This window comes from Astatotilapia calliptera, chromosome 4, assembly GCF_964374335.1.
Source record: "Astatotilapia calliptera chromosome 4, fAstCal68.1, whole genome shotgun sequence".
NCBI lineage: Eukaryota > Metazoa > Chordata > Actinopteri > Cichliformes > Cichlidae > Astatotilapia > Astatotilapia calliptera.
In genome coordinates, this window is record NC_137425.1 from 29,187,827 (window position 1) to 29,211,729 (window position 23,903).

At 43.5% G+C, this 23,903-nt stretch overlaps 1 protein-coding gene and 1 long non-coding RNA gene across 2 annotated transcripts; one reads left to right on the forward strand and one right to left on the reverse strand.

The window, feature by feature from the left end:
- Positions 1 to 1,389: 1,389 nt before the first annotated feature.
- Positions 1,390 to 1,876, reverse strand: LOC145428479 (uncharacterized). Its single transcript, XR_013908773.1, has 2 exons — positions 1,786 to 1,876; positions 1,390 to 1,465 (listed from the first exon to the last, which is right to left on the reverse strand). It is a non-coding gene; the product is annotated as an uncharacterized LOC145428479 (long non-coding RNA).
- Positions 1,877 to 15,158: 13,282 nt separating this feature from the next.
- LOC113017805 (uncharacterized) lies at positions 15,159 to 17,932 on the forward strand. The gene is made up of 2 exons (XM_026160913.2): positions 15,159 to 16,255; positions 16,712 to 17,932. Exons 1-2 carry the CDS (start codon positions 15,265 to 15,267, stop codon positions 17,224 to 17,226), a joined length of 1,506 nt encoding a protein of 501 aa, XP_026016698.2. The 5' UTR covers positions 15,159 to 15,264; the 3' UTR covers positions 17,227 to 17,932.
- The last annotated feature ends 5,971 nt before the right edge of the window (positions 17,933 to 23,903 follow it).

Below are 23,903 nucleotides of genomic sequence, written 5' to 3' on the forward strand. Positions count from 1 at the left end.
TTGGCGTGGTTGTCCATAGCGCTGCTGTAGAGCCTGCATTGCTTTAGTGAAGGGCATAGTGTCATGCACATACCTCTTTGCAAGCTGAAACGCGGGAGGAAACTTTAGATGATCCAGAAGTACTTGGAATTTGTAATCCTCAGACAGATGTGGGTGTGGTCCCAAAACTCCATCCAGACCTTTCTTCAGTAGCAGGAAATCACTCTCTTTTCCTGTGGTGAAGCGGATCAGGTTGGGTTTTGGGATGCCATAAGAAGAGGAAATAGCCATCTCCATCAAGTTCGGTCTCTGAGAGGAAAGCAGAGATGAGGAGTGTTGTGGGATGCTCTGAATTACATCATGCTGTGAACTGACAGGTGGCGGTGCAGCTGGAGCATGATGCTGATAGGTATACTGTGAGCTAACAGCAGGTGGCAGCACTGGTGTAACGTATGGCTGACTGAGAGGTGGGCCTGAAGTCCAAGGCGGATAACCTGGAGAGGGCATGCCAGGCGGCAGCGTGACAGGGTACTGCATAGTGCCAGGGATACTAAACTGAGCAGCACTGTGTGGCACAGACCACTGTGGGGTTGATGACTGCCAATTCAGGTCTCTTTGCTGATACCAGGGAGGATGTGGCTGTTCTGTTGCTGTAGATGCAGACCGGGGTACCACTGGTGTTGGCTGAGCAGCTGATGGCATGGAAGAGTGGACGTATAGAGGGGGCTGAGGAATAGGTCGGTTAACAGGGAGAGTAGGAGCTGTTGACTGTAATATTTGAGGGTTATCAACATGATGAGCTGTGGAAGGGGAGGTCTGCTGTACAGTATGAAACTGAGGGCTAGGTATTACTGGAGATATGGGAGGGATGTTTTCTAGTCCGCCCATAGGAGGAGCTTGTGTAGGATTATTATCCACAGTTAGTAAAGGCATACTATGGCTCCGGACCTGGGTTTGTAACTGTACTTGGGGGGTTCTTTGGCCAAAGTTCAAAGACACTTGTATAGCGCTCTGTATCTCCCTCACCTGCTCCTGTACCTGGGTAACACACTGCTCCATCCTCCTTATTCTCTCCATCTCTGGTGAGCCATCGATGCCAGCGATTTGGTGTATTGGAGTAGCTGCGTTAGTGTTCGGTGGAACTGGGTTAGTCGGCTGTGGGGGATAGGTCCAGATGAAGTCATCCAGATATCTTGGAGCCCTATGTGGTCTCCTTTGCCGGGCACCTTGTTGTTCTTCATCATATTGGCATGCCGCCATGTTAGGAAATGCTGTAATTAATCCGGCTCGAAGGACCACTTGAACTGGACATGTGTGTGCTTAATAGACTGGCAAATTACAGCAGGATTTTCCTATCCTCGGTCAGAAGGCACAGGTGACTTATATGATGAAAGAGAGGGTCCACAGCAATGATAATTAGGGTTCTTTTAATCCAAACATCTCCAGAAGTGAATTCGTGTGAGTATATGTATATGTGTGTGTGGTTCTGTAAAATAACAGAAATTACAATTAGCAAACAATTAAAGTCAACCAAACTGGTCTAAATAATACAGAAAGGGTTGAACAGAAATGACTAAACACCACCCCCTGGTGGACACAAATGGGCTGCTGCACAGGGATAGACTCCATCTTTACTTTGGGCAGCTCAGTTCACAAGGGTAGCGCCATTTTGGTCAAATCAGCGTGAATATACAGTGTCTCGTGGCTACACGAACAGCTGGAAAACTCTACTAAGCATCACCCAATGTACATAGCTAAGTATATGATAAGTTACAACCATAGAACAAACAAATACAAGGCACTTACTTATCATTCACGCACACGCACTACACATGTTCAGTACAACAGCCCAGCTCCACCAGCGCTATCAAGGTGGACCAGCGCAAACACAAACAAGGGATGGGAGGAATGTACCATCTTAGCAGTGGTTAGAGGGGGTCCGTGGAACAGTCTATATACACAAATCATAGGGGTTTTCTACAATAGTCATTAATAAAAATCAATCCACCAGGTGCTCCCTTAATTTCACTCCAATTTTGGACAAAACGCAAAAAAAAGCTAAATGCTTGGCTGCAGCGGGATTTATCCATTAAAGGGAGAGTTTTACTCACGAAAGCAGAGGGTTTATCTCGTCTAACTTATGCTGCTTTGTCTCTTGATGTAAATAAAGAGACCCTGGCAGATATTGACAGACTTATTTATAATTTCATATGGAAGAATAGAATTCATTATATTAAAAGATCAGTTTTATCCAACTCATACCAACATGGTGGAGTAAACTTTCTTGACTTCTCCTCATTAAACAATGTGTTTAAAATAAACTGGATTAAACAATTTTTCAGGAACCCAACCTCAATTTGGAACTTTATTCCCAATTATATTTTCTCAAAAATTGGTGGTCTTAACTTTCTTTTGCTTTGTAATTACAATATTGATAAAATTCCTTTAAAACTATCCAACTTTCATAAACAAATGCTTCTTTCCTGGTCATTGATTTATAAACACAATTTTTCTCCACATAGATACTATATTTGGAACAATAGAGACATTTTATACAAACATAAATCTGTGTTTTTAAGTAATTGGTTTGATAATGGGATTCATCGTGTTGCACAACTTATAAATCCAGCTGGAGGTTTACTCTCTTACTCAGAATTTTTGAATACATATGGTCTTCATGTTCCACCAAAGGAATATGCCATAGTGTTTGATGCTATCCCTGCTGGGGTCTTAATGTTGTTTAGAAATCTTGTTGTTAGTGATTTGACCCCTTTACCACTGGATCCTGCTGTTACTTATGTCGGTCAGGTGTGTTTCCCTTCTGTAAGGAGGAAAAACAACCGTGAAATACGAACTCTGTTTCAGACAGACAGAACTTGTGACCCAACGGCTGTCGCCTACTGGAATAACTTATACCAGGACCAGGAATGGGAGAAGATTTGGACCTTACCGTCGAAATTTCTATTAAATAACAAAGTAAAGGAAATATCTTTTAAAGTTATTCATCGTTTTTACCCAACTAGGTCTTTTCTTGTACGTTATAAAAAGGACATTGATGTTAACTGTACATTTTGTAATTGTGTGAAGGAAGATATTTCTCATTTATTTTGGTCATGCTTATACACGAATCTTTTCTGGCAAGAATTTTGTGTTTTTGTTGTTTCCTTTATCCTTTCTGAGTTCTCTCTTTGTTACAAGAAAATATTGTTTGGTTTCTTTAAGTACCCCATGCACAGGGCAAACGAATTTTATTTAATTAACTTATTGATATTATTGGCCAAATTTCATATACATAAGTCGAAATTTTCTAACGCATAACCATCCTTTCGGTGCTTTTTAAATGAAACCAAACAATATGTTAAAACCATACAACATTCTCAAAATCAAAAAGCTGTCAAAACCGTAAACCTATGTTCCCTGTTCAATATCATGTGATTCTATAATAGACTGTGTCTATTTTGCTTTTTTATACGAACCCGCTGACATTGTGTTTGCTATTTTGTATTTGTATATCTGTATTTTGTGCTTTGTCAATTAAAAAAAAAAAAAAAAGTCACTACCCGATCCGTACCGGAAACCCGATCGGTACCCCGCATGCGCGAAAGGTTTCTACTTCCGGTCGTAGCGTTTTACGATAGTTATGGGTCAGAGTATCTGTTAAGATGTTAAGAATAACATGTATATCTTAAAATGTTTGCAATAATGAAGCATTTCAGTACAATGTAGACAAAAACGAAAAATAAAAAGAAAGTTACGGATCAGGACTCTCCCATCCTTACTGCGCATGTGTAAAGTCTGACCGTACAAATCGGGTCTACCCGATCCGTACCGCGCATGTGCAGATGTTTTCTTCTTCTTCTGTTCATTTAATGGCAGTGTACTCCCCAGTGTACGAGGATACCGCCACCTGCTGACCGAGCGAATGAACCCTATTATAAACTGAATTAGCGTCATTACAAACGTGTGTTAAATTTGATTTAGCAATAGTCGAGAGTGTTTATGCTTGTCTGTGAGGAAAGGATTGTTGGAATAGTGATGATGATGTGCGCTATCACTGTCAATTGTCAGTAAACACTTCATCTGGCTGATGAATCTACACGTGAGATATTACAAAGTCTGCATTATTAACTCTGTAATTAGGCGCCATTCTTCTTATTTTACGGCGCTGTTGCTCAATCGGGGGACGCTCTCTGTTGAGGAGAAAAGCATGAATTATCCATTGTTTAAATGTCCCGGGCAGTCGAAAAGGAGGCAGAGCTGTTGAGAAATGCTAGGAGCTAACTGGGCGCTAACCGTATCATTCAAATATATTGAATGTCGCAATGTTGGCAAAGAGAGGAAGTGACGTAAGATTTGCGCATGCGGGGTACCGATCGGGTTTCCGGTACGGATCGGGTAGTGACAGAGCCACGATCGCCCCGTGATACAAATTATCTTGTATGAAAGAGTACTGACCCTTATGTAATTGACTCCGGATTGATCTTGGCCTCGCATAGAGTTGGTTTCCATCTTTGTCTCTTTTTTTCCATTTTACTGTTAGGTCAGGTGGCTTCACAGGTACAGGAGCTACCTCTTGCTTCAGCTCACCAAGCATGTCATCGAGGTGTTGGAGCTCATCAATTTGTTCCTGCTGATCAGTCAGATTATCTAGGATCCTTAAAGGATCTTGAATTTCGGAGTCACTCATGGCAGAAAGAAGAACAAACAAACAAACAAACACACACACAAACACACAAACAAACAAACACGCATGCACGCACGCACACACACACAAACAGAATAATCAAACAAGACAGAGACCAACAGAGCGAGGCAGAAACAGAGAGACAGACCAATAAGGACAGCAGTAAGAACAGATACAAACAGACTGACGTGGCTCTTAAAAGTGCCTTTAGGAGTTCCTCAAAAAGCAGATGTAGGAAGGAATCAATCAATAATAGGCTGATTGATGAAGAACCTGTTTAGAAAAAAAAAAGTATTCAGAATTCAGAAGCACCTTATAAATAAATATATACATTAAACCCTATTGTAACGATTTAGATAAACCCTGTTTAGTGTCCATTTGTATTTCATTTGCAGCATAGATGATCGGTCTGCTATTTAATGATTATGTAATGCTGCTATTAAATTTAAAATCGAGAGAGAGAGAGAGAGAGAGAGAGAGCCAGAATGAGAGAGAGAGCTATAAAGAGAGAGCTAGAGAGCTAGATTGATAGATAACGTCTATCTTCAATTTGAGCATCAACCCAATCTGGCAACACTGACCCTTATTAGAACCCTCAAACTTTACAAAGTGGCAACAACAGCAAACGTCAGCACACACTTCTCTATCACTGTACCCTGGATGATGATATATGATAAGCTTAACTTGATTGGCTAACAGAAATGAATTTAGCTAACTTACAGCACATGTGGTGTGGTAACATATATGCTATTAAATGTTAAGTCATTCGCTGTTCCACGAAATTGCTAATCTTAACCCATGGAACTGCAAAAAGCAGCTTTGTGAGCTCACTGTTTCGGGTTTTTCTTTTTGGTTTTAAATAAGAAAAATAATTTAAAAAAATCTACAGATTCAGATTCGCACTTACCTGTGGTACGATCGAGTACGTTGACGTCACTGCCGGTCATCTAATATGATAAAAAAATAAACTTTCTCAAAAATAAACAAGTGAGTCGCTGTGAATTCCTTAACAGCACCGAAAATGTTTTTGCATAATGTTTTTTTGCCGAAAATGTTTTTGCCTAATAAAAAAAGAACAGCTTTTTTATTAGGCATTTAATTTAATTTAATACGTAAGAGCGTGATTAGCCAAAGCAGACGGTAAAATGACTGCATGTATTCAGAGGAGTTGGAGAAGATATCTTACAGCTGTAGCCGAATGATCGACAGATTTCCAAATATCAAAAGGATTGTAGAACAGTTTATAAAACCGGTGCAATAAATTCACCCAATCGCTAGCTGTGCCATTACCCAGCATACATCGCTCACTCCGTCAATGCAAGAACCGATACACAAATAACAGCCTGTAATTAGTTTTATCTGCAGTAATTTTCTCTCAGATAGTTGCCTGCATTATATAATTTATTGTGTTCAGTATAGGTCATTACAATGTGATTTGGAAAATGTCTAAATATACCGACAAAAGCCACTTCCGCGGCAATCTCTTCAATCGGAGGACCTTTCATGTCAATTCCCGACGCGAGGGGGGTACCCTGCGCGTCCATATGTGCAGCAGAGGGGGCCTGACCATGCGTCACACGTTTGACGAGTTGGGAGTTAGAACGTGTTGAACATACCGACGCCTGAGGGCATCAGGCAACGGCAAGGAGTGTGGTAAATCGAGATATGCCTCCATACCTTGAAGGGCCTGAGATGTTCCCAGAGAGGTGGAGTGTAAGACCCGACCTGACATACAGACACAGTCGAACAGGCGCACGCAGCCACCAACGGGCATTCCCACCCTCATGCACACATATTCAAATACTCCACAATCACCCAACGTGGAGACAGACACAAATGGACACTGTACACAGTCCTCTTTTAAGGAATAAAAATCATTGAAGATTCATGCATTACTGACTTTGAAACAGTTACAACAACATATCTAATAAAATGGACATTCTCAGTCACCCACACATGAAGTCCTCTACCCCACCACCCTCGGAGAAAAACATACGTTAATTATGTTGTTTCTTTTTATGTTTTTTACAACTGTGAAAGATTCACTGACTCTTACTAAATGACCTCACACAGTGCCTAATTTCTAAAAAGGATTTCACACTAATAGAAACACATCGACTTCTCTTTTTCTCAGAGAGAAACATGTAAACCTGCACTCACACTGTATTATTTTTGTTAAACCGTCACTGGCTCCATCACTGGCCTCCTCATGTTTGGGTGACACTTGAAAGCCAATTACTGAAATGTTTGTATATCAACTAACGCACTGTTGGATCACCCAGAGAACTTTCCACTCACATGAAACATTTTTGCAAATGCATCCGGACGTTAATTTGACCTGCAGGCTTTCAATTGCTCCTCTGTTGTAAACCCCACAGCAGCTTTTTCAGGCCAAAAGAAGGTTTTGCACTAGCACAGAATCTGACCCTGAATATCACCATGATAGCTCTGACCACTTGATTTCTCGTTATTAACTTTATCAAATGAAACACTCTGAAGATGACAGCTGCATTCCAATCAATTAAACTAACTCTGCATATTGTATTCCTGTCTTGGGATCAAAGTGCTGGAGAGGTGATCTGGTGAGTTCCTGCAGGACAACATGATGTGAAAAATTCTTGTTTGGTTTGAACAACAAAACTGATGAGTTGCTGACTGTGAGCTGCAGCTAGTGTAAATCATGCTTTTGATGGATATTTCTCACTGACACACTTTTGGACCTCCTCTAATAACAAATGTTACCTGAGTTCAGTGTTGTAGAATAAGGAGGGGATGTTTTTCTCATTATCATTTAATATTTTAATATGCCATTATTAGTTCATTAGAAGTATATAACCAGCTTTGCATTAAGCATAAATTGAAGTTTTTGATCTTACATTATTCTTTGCATTACAGTGATGGTGATAACTTTAGTTTGATCTTTTTTACAGGTACCAGAATAATAACATGATTTTCCATTGCAGATGTAACCATGATCATTCCATACACATTGCAGTTTGTTGCTCATTTTAGAGTTGTGCTCAAGGTAATTAAAGGTTAAAAGCTACAGCCAGTGCGAGTCTGGCTGATCTATGGAGGGCAAAGGCTTTGAGCTTGGAAGGCCGCACGCGCTTACACAGCACTTATAAGATGTCATTCTTGGTGATTTTGTGCTTAGTCATGTTTTAATATGTTTTAAGTAGAAGTAGCTGATCCAGCAATATTCATTTAATATTATATACTTGATTTAGAGCAATACACACTGATGGTCTTAATAAATGAAAGAGTCCTTGTAGCTGCCATGTTGTGTCTCAGCAGGGTACAAACGGTTCCAGGAGAAGGGGGGCAGTTAGCGTCTGCCCTCGGGAAGGAGACAATGTTATTCTTTGTGTTAAATAAAATTGTCAACATTGATTGTATTACACCTGTCACTACGCATGAGGGGGCGTTCTAATACCCTGATTTCATAAAACTATGGTGATGTGTTTTTTGAGATGAGATCTGAGACTGTCTGCATACAGTGTCCATCTCCCACGTGTGTGATCATTAAATCATCGTTTGACTCAAACCGACCGGACCAGTGTTGTTATTGTGGGTTTTTCCTCTGGTGTCCATCTCCAATATTTTTGAACCATAACATTTTGGGGGCTCGTCCTGTGGTATTGGGGTGGACGTGCGAGGTGTGGACGGTCTGAGGTTGTCGAGCGGACAGGCACGGACCAGGGATCTGATGTGAGTGAGCTCCGCGGGTGCTTCTAAAGGTAAGGCACTGCCTGTTGAGTTGATTCCCAAATTGTGCCAAATTGGGCTGCATTAAATTAAAAGTTTGCTCACTGACGTTGCTGGTGAGTGTCTGTTTTGATTTTGATGAGAATCACCGTGTGTTATGCAGTTAAAGTTGTTTAAGAGTAAAACCGGAAGTTGAAGAAATATGAAAGTAATAATGTTGGGTTTGAGTCCCTGGATATTGAGCTGAAGGCTCAGGTAGTTTGGTAGGGAAATTAGGACAGAAACTGTTCTGGAGGTAACAGATACTGTTTAATAGTTTTACAAATTAGGTCAGAAACTGTTCTGGAGGTAACAGATACTGTTTAATTGATGTGTTAAAATTTGTCAAAATTGTTTAGGTGAAAATTGTTATAGGACGGCACTGGAAGATGCTAAGAAGCACATAGCCCGGAGGTTACGCTCCCTCCTGGCCGTGGACGCGCGGTCTTGACCTGTCGGCGAACAGGGGTAGTTCAGTTTTGGTTTAACTGTGGGGTACAGGGCATCCCGAAATAAGCTAGGAGTTACCGAGACTCCTCATCGTTTAAAACGGTGTCATGTGCTTGTTTGGACAAAGTTAAATTGAGTTAGGGATTTTAGAAATCAGGCCATAGGCTGTTCTGGAGGAAACAGATACTGGTTAATTGATTACAAAAAAGTGAAGCTTTCTTCGGTTGGACCCGTTAATTTAAATTTGTCGAAATTTGTTAGGTGCTGAATTTGTCAGGCCTGTCAGTGGTTGTAAATATAAGACGTCTTTGTGATATAAAATAGAGTTTTGTCTGAGCTTTGTGTGACCCTGTGGGTGATGAGAGCGCAGCTGCAGCGTTGAGAGCTATTTTTAGACGGTGTGAACATGCAAATGAGCGTGTGGCTGGGAGGAGAACAGAGCTTTTCACTTACTGCCCAGAGTGTGTGTGAGCCTTAGAAGCAGAAGGCCTTTTATTGCTGAAAGCCTGTAAAGAAGCTGCTGGTTTTGATGTTATAACAATATAAATGGCTTTTGATTTATTGTTGTGAATATGTGCTTTATGATCTCACTTGTTGGTTGATTTATGTAATGTAAAAAGCATTTAAGACTGAGTAACTTCAGTTTTTGAGGAGCATAAGAGAGTGTTCCTAGATCAGAGTAAGCTGCTGTAAGTCAATTGAAAACAATTTAATTAAATCTTAAACATTTTATACTGATAACACAACTGATTTTAAGTCATATCTTTAAATAAGTAAAGTTCATGAAGTTTTCTGAGCTGCCATGACACAGAGAAAGTGGAGTGTTTCACCCTGAAAGGATGAAATGATGCTCTGCCTTTGTTGTCAAGTTCAAACATAGGCCTTAAATAAATATGAGCCACTAATAAGCGTGACATAATTAATAATTTCAAACAATAAAGCATATTGGGTGAGTGACCCAGATAACAATAATTTATGAGCACGCAATAAAGTGGACCTGTTAGAACCCCTTTGACATTTGTCCCTTCAACAATAAATGATTATATTGTGTCCCATGCACTAAACAGTCCCATTTAATACTGTTAAATCGTTGTTTAAATAGAATAAGCAAACATGCCTGTGCTTTATTTTGCAACCTGTAACATACAAATAGCAGAGGAAGAGGGTCGACTGGAGGTGACCTGTAAATGTCACATAGTGACTGAGGAAGGTGTTTCACCTTATGAGATGACAGTGTGGTCCGTGATTGAGCTGCATGAGCTAAATGCCTATATACAACGTTGCCTATTTTTATTTCAAGGCTTAAAGGAGATGACTGAGCATGAATTTGTTAGTTTGTGAGCAAACATGATATTGCTTTGGAGCAATTTTCTGTGAAAAATTTAAGGCTGTGTGAATGCATTTGAGCTGTGTTATTGTTTTGTGCCCCAAAGTTAACATGCAGTGTGTAGGAGTTTATAACATTTATGTTACAGAGTGAAAAGTAGTTATTAAAAGTGAATAATGAAAGAGGCTTGGTTAAGTCTTGACACACTGCGTTGGCTGTGTGTCTTACCAAGCAGATCACAAGGAGACAGTGACCCTGGGAGGAGCGAAAGTATTTCTGAAAGCTAACAGGCAGACATTGCGGAGTGATCCAGAAGGAGGAGCCGTATAACGTCACAAAAAAGGGAGGTAAGCTTGTGTTCTAGGATAATGGCTGACGGCCCGAACACGACACCTACTGGGCACAGAGGCTATAAGCCTCTAAAGGAGCAGCAGCAACAGTTAAAAAAAGCTATTCGCTTAGCTTCCCCTGGATCAACAAAGTTAGCTGAGAAGGAAGGCAAAGCAATGGAAGCTGAGCTAAACAAGCTTATTGCTTCCCAACAGAGAGGGCTGGATGACAAAATAGCCCTAAGTCTTGTGCTCAAAATAGAAGGAGAGAGATGTGAGCAGCAATTGGAACAACTGCAAGCCGAGGCAGAGAAACGTTCAATTAACTGGAAGATTAAACAACAAATCAAGAAACTACAGCAAACTCATGCAAAGTGTTGCAAGTGGATGTTCTTGTGGAATGGAGCATCTTCCTGGATGGAGGAGGATGACACACCTGAAACAGAAGATATGGAAAGCATAATGGAGGCTTTGAAACAACTGAAAGACCAAAATAAGAAGCTGGAAAACCAAATGAAGAACTGGATTCCAAAACCAGGAGATGCTAACAAGTATCACACAGCAGAGATTCTTCCTTGGGCCACATTAACATCTAATGCCGTAGGACGACAATATGTCATGCCTGTAATGACCCTCAGAGGAGGACAAGTTCAAGGCCCCGATGGACAGACGGCAGTGGTTGTGGGAGGAGTAGCTGATGTTGAATACACCAGAGCACCACGGGTGTTTCATAATGAAGGGCCTATGACAGTTAAATGTCAGTCCCTGAATGGGGAAGGGAAAGAGATAACATCAGCCGCAGAGGAAGGCTTGCCTTTGCCTTCTTGTTCACATGAGGGAGGAGACAGGCCAAAAGCCGAAGCATCAAGAGAAAGCCTGCCAGACCAGACTGGAGAAGCGGATTGGACCCCAACAAACGAGGAAATGATTTCACCGGTGGAAAGGATGGCACAACCGGCTTTCATCGGACTGCCAACACCAGCAAGAGAAGAGCAGGCCCAAACCAGGTCAAAACACTCCAAAGCAATGGCCAAGTCAGACACATGGGCAGGAGAAGTATTCGGACAAATGCTTGAAGCCCCGCAAGGGCTATTGGAAGTATTAAATACACTGAAGACCGTAAAGGACAAAATGACCAAAAGCATGGCAGAAGAGGAGAGCGACAATGATTCATCTACCACAGAGGAGGAAGAAGATGATGAAGATAACGACAGAGGAGGAGTCGCGTCAGAGCCAAGTATAGCCAGGAATCTTAGGTCAAGACAGGTGAAAAAAGAGCAGGGACAGAGAAGGCCTATTTTTAAGAGTTCAAAAGGCAAGGGAAAATTGGGACAGTGTAAAACTGTGCCCAAAGCAGAGAAAGCTGCGGGTACTCATTATAATTTGCCTTTAGTGGCTGGTGCAAAAAATGAACCAGTGTACCGCGCATACAAAGTAAGAGATTTGGAGGCATTGGTTAAACAGCTTCCACCTATAACTGGGGGCGGAGCAAGGTGGTTGCGTGAATTAGGCAGACTAACAGAAGGAGAGGAGCTTGCGATTGGCGATTTTCGCGCCATTTCTGCGCGGTGTATGCTCGGTGGTGGGCTAGCAGATGTAGAGGCTATAGCTCGCACAACTCGCCATGCAAATGATTTGCCTTATCATGAAGTGCAATGTGCTTTGTCTGACGCAGTCCGTGAAAAGTACCCAACCCCTAATACAGGAGCCATACCTAAAATAATTTGGGACCCCCAAAACACACCTAGAGAGTTTTTAGAAAAAGCCAGAGATCAGTGGTTGTTAGAAACAGGTACCCATCCGGGTAGAGAAGGTGAGCATCGGGCATGGTTTCGCTCAGCGGTGCTGGCAGGGCTGCCAAACCAGGTCACAGAAGATCTACAGAAAAACCCAGATTTTGCCGTAGCAGATTCGGTGCAGTGGGAAAGACACGTCTCACATCGTTTGCAGCTGGAGCAGGACAGGGCGAACAAGCAGAAAAAAGAGTTGGAGGAGGCACAAGCGTCTCTACTCAAACTACAGTTGGTGGAGGCCAGAAACAAAACCAGCGAAAAGAAAAAAGAGGAAAAAGAAAAAACAGAAAAAATTATGATAGTTGCGACCCAGCCTGGTCCTGGGCCTGAATGGCCAGATAGTGGCCCGGGTCCCTGCACTAATGACGGATGGCCCGCCAATGCACCAAGGCAGAACCAACCCACAGGGAATTGGGGAACCGGTGGATCGTACAGAGGGCGTGGTGGCTCAGCGGGGGGAGTACAAAGAGCTCGTGACACGGGGAATCTCAGCAGTGTGCCTTGGAATGTCTGTTGGAGGTGTGGAGCAGAGGGTCATTGGAGCAAATATTGCCCAGAACGTCGTCAGAACAATCAAAGAAGAGGCTACCAATCCCAGGCACGTGGAGCTCCGAGAGCAAGAGATGGCTCTAGGGGAGCATATCAGGCCCCAAACCCGAGTGCAGCACCAGCCGCGCAGTATCCAGTGGCTGACTGGAGGGAGGACCAGTACTGAAGGGACCCGGAGGGACCAAACAGTATGGTAATGGCAGATCCCATGCTGTTAATGACTGTAGAAGGGACAGAATTGCCCTTCTTAGTAGACACTGGAGCAACATATTCAACCTTGAGAGCAGCACCAGACAGTGCAACGTTGTCCTGCCACACAGTGAACGTGGTGGGTTTTTCCGGGATCCCGACAACTCTGCCAGTGACTGACCCAGCTTTGACAAAGCTGGGCAAGCAGACTTTGAAACACAACTATGTGGTGTCATCGCAAGCGCCAGTAAATCTTATGGGCAGGGACCTGCTCGTGAAGTTGGGCGCCACAATCACATGTTCAGCAGATGGATTATCTGTGACTTTGCCAGGGGGCCAGCATTTTCCGCGCCTGGGAACAAGTTCAAAGACTCAATATCTGCTTCAAGACTGTGAAAGAGCAAAAGTCAATATCTACTGGGGGAGACTAGTGAAAGAGGATGTTCTGAGGAAATTTCAGCTGTGGAGACCCTGGATAATGAGCTTGGCAGTTTACTCCCCTCCGCGCGACCCTTACCACGTTACCCTGTTTTATGATAAAGAGAATGACGACACCTATCGTGAATTATTTCAATCTGATCTTGAAGGTCAGACGTGGAATGTGCAAACACATGACATCTACATCGGACCAGAAGGTGTAGCCGCGGCTGTGAAATTAACTGATGAACAACTGCCTTGGTACAATGTGGAAGAAAATTCAACCCCTCACATTACATTGGCGGTCCACCAAGGTCATGGTGCAGGTGATCTAGGTCCAATGGTCAGGCGAGCACTGGACGACACAGGGTGGCAAAGAACCCAAATTCCTAACTTATCTTATGCTCCAAATTGTAAAACCTATCGCATAACTTGTGCCTGTGAGGATACAGTGATTTTGGAACATAAAGAAATTTCAAAAACACATGGTGAGGAGTGTGTAGATCATCCTCACGCAGTTGCTGGACTGTCGAATCTGCCTGACAGTCTATGGTCAAAAGGGCCCACGGATGTTGGCCTAGCTAAGTGTCCTCCTGTCTTGTTCCAGCTCAAGTCACACACACCAATCGATAGACCACAGTATAAACACAAACCTGAAGCAGAGGCAGGAATTACAGAAACAATAGAAGGCCTGCTAAGGGCCGGGGTGTTAGAGCCCTCTCACTCACTGTGGAACACACCAATTCTACCAGTGGAGAAACATGGAACAGGAAAATACCGTATGGCACATGATTTGAGAGCCATTAATGAAATATTGCTCTCTACTACTGCACCGGTACCAAATCCGTACACGGCTTTATCAGCTATCACATGTGACCAAAAGTGGTTCACGTGCATTGACCTGGCAAATGCATTCTTTTGTCTTCCTCTGCATGAGTCACTCAGAGACATTTTTTCATTCACATACAGAGGCCAACAACTCAGATACACACGTTTGCCACAAGGCTTTGCACTTTCTCCAGGCATTTTCAATCAGGTGCTTAAAGAAGCCCTGTCGTCATGTAATTTGCCTAATGATTGTACATTAATACAATATGTTGATGATCTTCTCATTGCAGCCCCGTCAGCAGCGGATTGTACAGCGGCATCGTTCGTTGTGTTGAATAGGTTGGCGGAATGTGGCTTTAAAGTAAGTAAAGACAAGCTGCAGTTAGTTCGCCCTGAAGTGACCTTTTTGGGCCGGGTAATCGCACACAAATCAGTGGGTTTGATGAACACACACAGAGACCAAATTTTGACACACCCAAAACCGCGAACTGTGAGAGAAATGCTTTCTTTTCTTGGTTTAACAGGTTACAGCAGGCAGTTCATTCCGGATTATGCAGGCAAAACTGCCCCTTTAAGGGGCCTAATGAAGCAAGTTGGTGTTCGAAACTTTAAGGCTGAGTTGCCTTGGACGCCTGAAGCTGAAGCCGCATTTATTAGGGTAAAACAGGATTTGTCGAGGGCCTCAGATTTAGCCACACCCAATTATGATGAGCCATTCTATTTAGATGTTTCTGAAACAAACTCAATTGTAAATGGAGTGTTGTTTCAGAAAAAAGGGGGGGGGGTAGAGAAGTGCTCATGTATGTTAGTGTAAAACTACATCCAACAGAAGCAAAGCATCCTACATGTACACAACATGCAGCAGGGGTCGCTAGAATTATCCAAAAAACAGCACATGTAGTGAGAGAACACCCACTAAAAATACTCACTACACATAGCATAGTGGCATACGTAAATTCACAAGCATTTTGTATGTCACCACGGGCACAACAGAGACTGAGCAAAGTCTTAGAGGCCCCAAATTTGACATTCACACATGAAGGAATTAACATGGCAGATTTAATGGGTGTAGGGGAACCACATGACTGCGCCAAAAGAGCACAGATCGAGGAAAAGATTAGAGAGGACCTGAAGGCCGAACCCTTACCGGGAGCTGAGGACTGGTTCACCGATGGATGTTGCCACCGAGACGAAGGAGGACTGAAAGCAGGGTATGCGGTGGTCTGCAGAGTAGAAGGAGATTATCAGGTCAGAGAGTCAGGAAGGATTGAGGGAAAGCAGTCGGCCCAGAGAGCTGAAGTGATAGCCTTAGCTCGAGCTTTGAGACTAGCCAAGAACAGGAGAGTGAACATCTACACCGATTCGGCATATGCGTTTGGAGCAGCGCATGTGGAGCTGCCTCAGTGGAAAAGAGCAGGATTCAGAACAGCAACCAATGCACCTATTTCCCACAAACATGAAATGGAGGAACTGGAAAAGGCCTTGGCTGACCCAGAGGAGGTGAGCATTATAAAATGCAAAGCTCACTCCCAAGGAACCAGTATGGTGGAAAAAGGAAACCAGAGAGCAGACGAAGCCGCAAAGGAGGCCGCAGGCTACAAAGGACAGAGACAAATGATACAGGTAACATCAGAAGAAGAGATACCTGTTGACCTGATTGAGGAAGTTAAACGGGCCCAGGAGGAGGCATCCCCAGAGGAAAAGGGGGTGTGGAAAAACAAAGGAGCCTGGCAGGATGGACATTTGTGGAGGGGGCCAGACGGGCGCCCCGTGCTGACAGCCAAAATGGCAGAACAGAAGGTGGATGAAGCCCACGGACTTGCCCACGTGGGGAGAGCCCAGATGGAAAGAAATTTGTGTCATTGGTGGCATCCTGAGCTGCGAGGAATGATAAGGGAGAAGGCCAGGATGTGCTTAATCTGTGGGGCACACAATCCTAAGCCAGCAGTAAAACCGGAAGTGGGTAAGTTTCGGCCCCCTGAGAGGCCGGGAGAGGAGATTGTTATTGATTTCACTGATATGATTGATTCCGGGCCGGGCGGTGTAAGATATTTGCTAGTGTGTGTTGACGCTTTGACCGGCTGGCCAGAGGCCTGGGCTACAAAAAAGGAGGATGCTAAGACTGTCATTAAGTGTTTAATCAATCATTACATTCCCCGTCATGGGTTCCCGAAAAGAATTAGATCAGATAATGGAACCCATTTTAAAAATCAAGATTTGGAAAAAGTAGAAAAAATGTTGGGCGTCCAGCATAAATTTGGAACGGTCTATCATCCTCAGTCTCAGGGGAAAGTAGAAAGAATGAACCTAAATTTGAAAAACAAATTGGCAAAAATCTGCCCGCAAACAGGGCTAAATTGGGTCGCAGCCCTGCCGGTTGCGTTGATGACCATAAGATGTTCTGTTAATCAATCCACAGGTTTTACACCATACGAGCTGCAAACCGGGAGACAGTTTCCGGCACCTTGGACGGTGGGCTCGGGTGAACGGGACAAAAAGGGGAACCGGTCCCACGCAGACTACTGGAACGAGCTAAAGGCGCTAGTGTCCAGTTTCACGAAACAGGCGGCTTGTAAAGGGCCCACAGGAGAAGGAGAGGTCCCGGACGCGAAAACAGTGTGGCTGAGAGTCATCAAACGAAAGTGGAAGGAGCCCCGCTGGACTGGTCCATATGAGGTATCGGCTCGGACGGCGACAGCGGTCCAACTGAAGGGGAAAGGCGACACCTGGTATCACTGGACGCAGTGCGCAGCTGCGCACGAGGGCTTGGTGGGGAAGGATCAATCTCAACCCGACGCAGGTGAAATTGAGCGGCACAATAATCCCTCACACCTGTGCAACGGACCGACCGGTAGTCTACCCGGAAGGTCGAAGAAAGAAGAGCAGCCAAGGAGGAGATCGCCGCGCCAACGAAAAGGAGCGGTACCACACTGAACATCTAAAACAAGAGAGAGGCTCTGATAAAGGGCTTTGAACTTTTTACTACACCATAACATTCACATACCACCATGCCATCACAACAATTAGACACTGGTGATGAAAGAAGAGTCTTAAAAGCCATCACAATGTTTAAAATTATTATGAGTTTGATGTTAACTATGTTGCTAATCATGGCTATTTGTTTTTTGATTTGTTTGTTGCAGACCGACCCGGGAAACCAGTCTGAGCACGGAGGCCATGCCAGTCCGGCGTTGTTTGATACACCAAGTACATCACGCGTGGTCCATAGTGATTTAAGGTTGCGGGCAAGAGTGAAGCGCGAGGTCTCTGGTAAAAAGGATGAGTGTCTCAGCACATATGGTGGTTTAGAATTAGATTATGTTATTGGCTCCACAACTTCCTTCACGTTTGATCTGTGTGATGTTGTTAATTGCAGGGACGTCGGCAGTGCTTGGAGGGGATACAATGTGTGGGTCTGTTGGGATTATTCAGTGAGTACGCACTGCGAGAGGGGAAATCGTCCTTATGACAGCTGGTGCCGTAATTGGGACCAGGTAAGGGGTTACACTGGGCAAAATTGGGAACCGTTAGAATCAGGATCAGAAAACGGGCTTAAACTACAGAGGGATTTTAGCCCCTCTGGAAACGCGTTAACTTTATCATTGGGGAATTGGGATCGCAAACAATCTATGTATTTAATTTTGGGGAACAGCGGGGGTTGATCCAAAAGGGTTAATTAAAGTTAATTTCTTAGAAAAAACTAATCGCGTACCGTCAGGTAGAGAAGACATAACAACTCGTGTGATTTCTACTCCCACCAGCTCTGTTGCATCTTTTACAGGGCAGGAGGGGAGCGGGTCATCGGAAGCTACACCAGAGGAGCACGAACCAAGGGAGAGGCGAGTAGTGTCGGTGGACTACACCACCCTGAAACCTCAGGATTTGATTGAACGCGCTACCGGGTTCAGTGACAGTAACATCTGGCTGGACTGGATAGCCCAAAATGCTAGAGAACAAAAAGTGGCTAATTGTGTAGCCTGCGCTTCGGCAAGGCCGCGTTTATTTATAGAGCCTGCACCTCTGCATCCAGAGGATCAGTGGGGCTATAATTGTATGTTGCAAATAACTAGAGGAGCTGTGAATACGGGGAACTGCACTGTGTTGTCCAGTCTATTTCCCCCTATTGGCAAGCTCATGCAAGTAGGGCTGTTTATGCCCCGGAAAGATAATTATACGTGCTTTAAGTTTACCACAGATAAAGTTAAATATCGGTTGGGGGAAATTGACCCCAGTTGGTGTTCGGTCACCCAGATTGGGAGGACCACCAACAATGTGAGTGATGCAGCCACCCTAATTGGGACTTGGGCTAGGAGCGGGCTGTATTACTATTGCGGGCACAGGACTCTACTGGTACGTGTTCCTCTTGGGAGCGTGGGGACGTGCGCGATGGTGAGACTAGGAGCGCCACTTATGCTAATCGGAAATAAGGTAAAATCAATTCCCTCACACAATACGCGCACTTTGGCAGCCAAGCGCAAAAGACACATTTTGAGAAAGAGAGGAATACAAGACACAAATGTTTATGACCCTAGAATGAATTCCCCCACCTGGATCGACTCCATTGGAGTGCCCAGGGGGGTTCCAAATGAATTTAAACTTGTTGACCAAATAGCAGCCGGGTTTGAAAATATTCCAATAATTTCTGCTTTCTTTCCAGTGACTCCAAACAAGAATGTAGATAGGATTAATTATGTTCATTACAATGTACTGAGGCTCTCTAACCTGACCAGAGACGGATTGGAGGGGCTAGCGGAGCAGGTGGGTCCGACCTCGTTAATGGGAGTGCAGAATAGAATGGCCCTTGACATGTTGTTAGCGGAAAAGGGGGGCGTGTGTGCTATGTTTGCCGACCAGTGTTGCACCTTTATTCCAAACAATACTGCTCCAGATGGGTCGGTAACCAAGGCTCTGGAGGGCCTAAAGAGCCTTTCTGAAACTATGCATGATCACTCCGGTGTTGGTAATCCGTTAGAAGGCTGGCTGACCTCAGTGTTCGGACGGTGGAAGGGGGTCATCGCTTTGGTCATGTTTTCTTTGTCTATTGTGGTGGGTATTATGGTTATTTGTTGTTGTCTCATCCCTTGTGCCAGAAGAATGTTCAAAAGTATGTCTGTGAGGGCAGTGGACCCTGGAGTGATTACTCCAATGTCCATGATGCCAATGATGCATGTGGAACTGAATGTGTAGGCCAAGGAGGGACACAACTGTTTGTGACCTCTGGATTCTCCAGAGGTCAACAGAGGGAATTGTAGAATAAGGAGGGGATGTTTTTCTCATTATCATTTAATATTTTAATATGCCATTATTAGTTCATTAGAAGTATATAACCAGCTTTGCATTAAGCATAAATTGAAGTTTTTGATCTTACATTATTCTTTGCATTACAGTGATGGTGATAACTTTAGTTTGATCTTTTTTACAGGTACCAGAATAATAACATGATTTTCCATTGCAGATGTAACCATGATCATTCCATACACATTGCAGTTTGTTGCTCATTTTAGAGTTGTGCTCAAGGTAATTAAAGGTTAAAAGCTACAGCCAGTGCGAGTCTGGCTGATCTATGGAGGGCAAAGGCTTTGAGCTTGGAAGGCCGCACGCGCTTACACAGCACTTATAAGATGTCATTCTTGGTGATTTTGTGCTTAGTCATGTTTTAATATGTTTTAAGTAGAAGTAGCTGATCCAGCAATATTCATTTAATATTATATACTTGATTTAGAGCAATACACACTGATGGTCTTAATAAATGAAAGAGTCCTTGTAGCTGCCATGTTGTGTCTCAGCAGGGTACAAACGGTTCCAGGAGAAGGGGGGCAGTTAGCGTCTGCCCTCGGGAAGGAGACAATGTTATTCTTTGTGTTAAATAAAATTGTCAACATTGATTGTATTACACCTGTCACTACGCATGAGGGGGCGTTCTAATACCCTGATTTCATAAAACTATGGTGATGTGTTTTTTGAGATGAGATCTGAGACTGTCTGCATACAGTGTCCATCTCCCACGTGTGTGATCATTAAATCATCGTTTGACTCAACCCGACCAGACCAGTGTTGTTATTGTGGGTTTTTCCTCTGGTGTCCATCTCCAATATTTTTGAACCATAACAGTGTGTACTGCTTTCGTGTCAAGTACAGTGGGGCAAAAAAGTATTTAGTCAGCCACCGATTGTGCAAGTTCCCCCACCTAAAATGATGACAGAGGTCAGTAATTTGCACCAGAGGTACACTTCAACTGTGAGAGACAGAATGTGGAAAAAAAAAATCCATGAATCCACATGGTAGGATTTGTAAAGAATTTATTCGTAAATCAGGGTGGAAAATAAGTATTTGGTCAATAACAAAAATACAACTCAATACTTTGTAACATAACCTTTGTTGGCAATAACAGAGGTCAAACGTTTACTATAGGTCTTTACCAGGTTTGCACACACAGTAGCTGGTATTTTGGCCCATTCCTCCATGCAGATCTTCTCGAGAGCAGTGATGTTTTGGGGCTGTCGCCGAGCAACACGGACTTTCAACTCCCGCCACAGATTTTCTATGGGGTTGAGGTCTGGAGACTGGCTAGGCCACTCCAGGACTTTCAAATGCTTCTTTTCAAATTCAAATTCAAATTCAAATTTTATTTGTCACACACACACAACCATACACAGTATGACATGGGGGTGAAATGCTTGTAGCTGTACAATGCCCGACCATTAAATGACAGAAGAAAAGTTCTACAATATTTACAATTTACTACAAAAATTTACAAATTAACTTAGGAATTTACAGTAAAGAATGTGCAAATAGCAGAAGAGATTATAAAGATAAGGATTATAAATTATAGGAATTATAGGATTATAGGAAATGTGTGGTGGTGCGTGTGGTGACGTGTGTGAGAGTCCAGTCTTATAGTGACGTGTTTGGGAGAGTCCAGTCTACACCTGGTTCAGGCCCCGAATAGCCTGGGGGAAGAAGCTCCTCTTCATTCTCTCTGTTTTGGCCTTAAGGGAGCGGAAGCGCTTCCCAGACCTCAACAGTGAGAAGAGTCCATTGTTGGGATGGGAGAGGTCCATCATAATCTTCCTAGCTTTGGACTTGCACCGCTTGGTGTAGATGGACAGCAGGTCAGGGAGCTCTGATTGAATGATGCGTTCTGCCGAGCGCACCACCCTTTGCAGATCTCGTCTGTCCTGCTTGGTGCTGTTCCCAAACCAGGTGCAGATGTTTGACGTCAGGACACTTCTTACTCCTTTGTTGCCCGGGCGGTGTGTTTTGGATCATTGTCATGTTGGAAGACCCAGCCTCGTTTCATCTTCAAAGTTCTCACTGATGGAAGGAGGTGTTGGCTCAAAATCTCACGATACATGGCCCCATTCATTCTGTCCTTAACACGGATCAGTCGTCCTGTCCCCTTGGCAGAAAAACAGCCCCATAGCATGATGTTTCCACCCCCATGCTTCACAGTAGGTATGGTGTTCTTGGGATGCAACTCAGTATTCTTCTTCCTCCAAACACGACGAGTTGAGTTTATACCAAAAAGTTCTACTTTGGTTTCATCTGACCACATGACATTCTCCCAATCCTCTGCTGTATCATCCATGTGCTCTCTGGCAAACTTCAGACGGGCCTGGACATGCACTGGCTTCAGCAGCGGAACACGTCTGGCACTGCGGGATTTGATTCCCTGCCGTTGTATTGTGTTACTGATGGTGACCTTTGTTACTTTGGTCCCAGCTCTCTGCAGGTCATTCACCAGGTCCCCCCGTGTGGTTCTGGGATCTTTGCTCACCGTTCTCATGATCATTTTGACCCCACGGGATGAGATCTTGCGTGGAGCCCCAGATTGAGGGAGATTATCAGTGGTCTTGTATGTCTTCCATTTTCTGATGATTGCTCCCACAGTTGATTTTTTCACACCAAGCTGCTTGCCTATTGTAGATTCACTCTTCCCAGTCTGGTGCAGGTCTACAATACTTTTCCTGGTGTCCTTCAAAAGCTCTTTGGTCTTGGCCATGGCGGAGTTTGGAGTCTGACTGTTTGAGGCTGTGGACAGGTGTCTTTTATACAGATGATGGGTTCAAACAGGTGCCATTCATACAGGTAACGAGTGGGGGACGGAAAAGCTTCTTACAGAAGACGTTACAGGTCTGTGAGAGCCAGAGATTTTCCTTGTTTGAGGTGACCAAATACTTATTTTCCACCCTAATTTACGAATAAATTCTTTACAAATCCTACCATGTGGATTCATGGATTTTTTTTCACATTCTGTCTCTCACAGTTGAAGTGTACCTCTGGTGCAAATTACTGACCTCTGTCATCATTTTAAGTGGGGGAACTTGCACAATCGGTGGCTGACTAAATACTTTTTTGCCCCACTGTAGATATGTGTCATATGTCATATGTGTTCTTGATTGAACCTCCTGGTCTGGTTGTTTCATGCAGGCTATACTTATGTTCTTGATCAAAACTGACCTCAAAAATAAATGATGTTTATCTTAAGCTAGACACTCAGTGATGCTGCAATAGCAGGAACTGACCTTCAAACCCTCATCCTGCTCTGCACCATTGGTCACAGTGGGAGATTGAAGTAGTTTAAGCAGTTTTGTCCTGTTGAAATCAGCTGATATTTAGTGAACCCCTCTGATAAATATTTAGACTTTCACACATTTCAGGTTGTAGGAGTGGGCTGATTAAAGTGTCTACTTTCTTCACTTTACAAGCAGCTTAAATATCGTACAAGGACATTGCTCAAAATTTTATAACACATCTGTTCTGCTATCACTCCTGTCAGCTAAGAACAGAAAGCTGAGGCTACAGTTCATATGGGCTTGGAAGATTGGGAAACAATGCTGAGTCTCAATTTCAATCTTGTTGTAACACAGATTATATTTTTCATGAATAGAGTCAGCCAGGACACAACCTTCCTCTGCACCCGTACCTACTCCTAATACCTAATACACAGAAGAGTAAACACAGTCAGTAAGCTTGTCACTTACGGAACTCATCAGGAATCAGAAGACTGCAAATCCTATAAAAGAGTTAAAGATGCAGTGTTAAGAGCATATGAGCTGGCATTATGGTTAGTTTATTGAAATTTAATTTTACACTTTTTTATTTAACAAGCTTAGGAGCCCTGGCCAGTGTGAGTGTAGAATAATTAAGTCTCCTCCTCTGATAAACCTCCATCTGTATTACTGAAAACAGTTAATGAGACTGTGTGTGAACATCTTCTATATTATGTGTCCTAAACTGACATACATGGCCTGCTACACTAAACCAAAGGAATCCCAAAAAGTTGACTCTGTGCATCTGGATGTAGGGTTTTCAGTGGGAGAAACGTTTTATCGCTCATCCGAGTGACATCTTCAACCTCAGCTGACTGCAGGTTTAATCAAACTTATACAAGAGTACATTTCAATAATGACAGACATTAACACCACTGGAGAACAGTTATGCATTATGCATTATGCCATTATGCAACGGCCCAGCCACAGTTCACCATCAATTTAAACTGAATAGACATTCGAAGCTAACCTCTAAGAGGAAATCTTTTCACTTTGTGCCATAAGTCTTAATGCAAACTGAACATTTAACAGTCTTTCCTGAAAACCCTCTCTTATCTG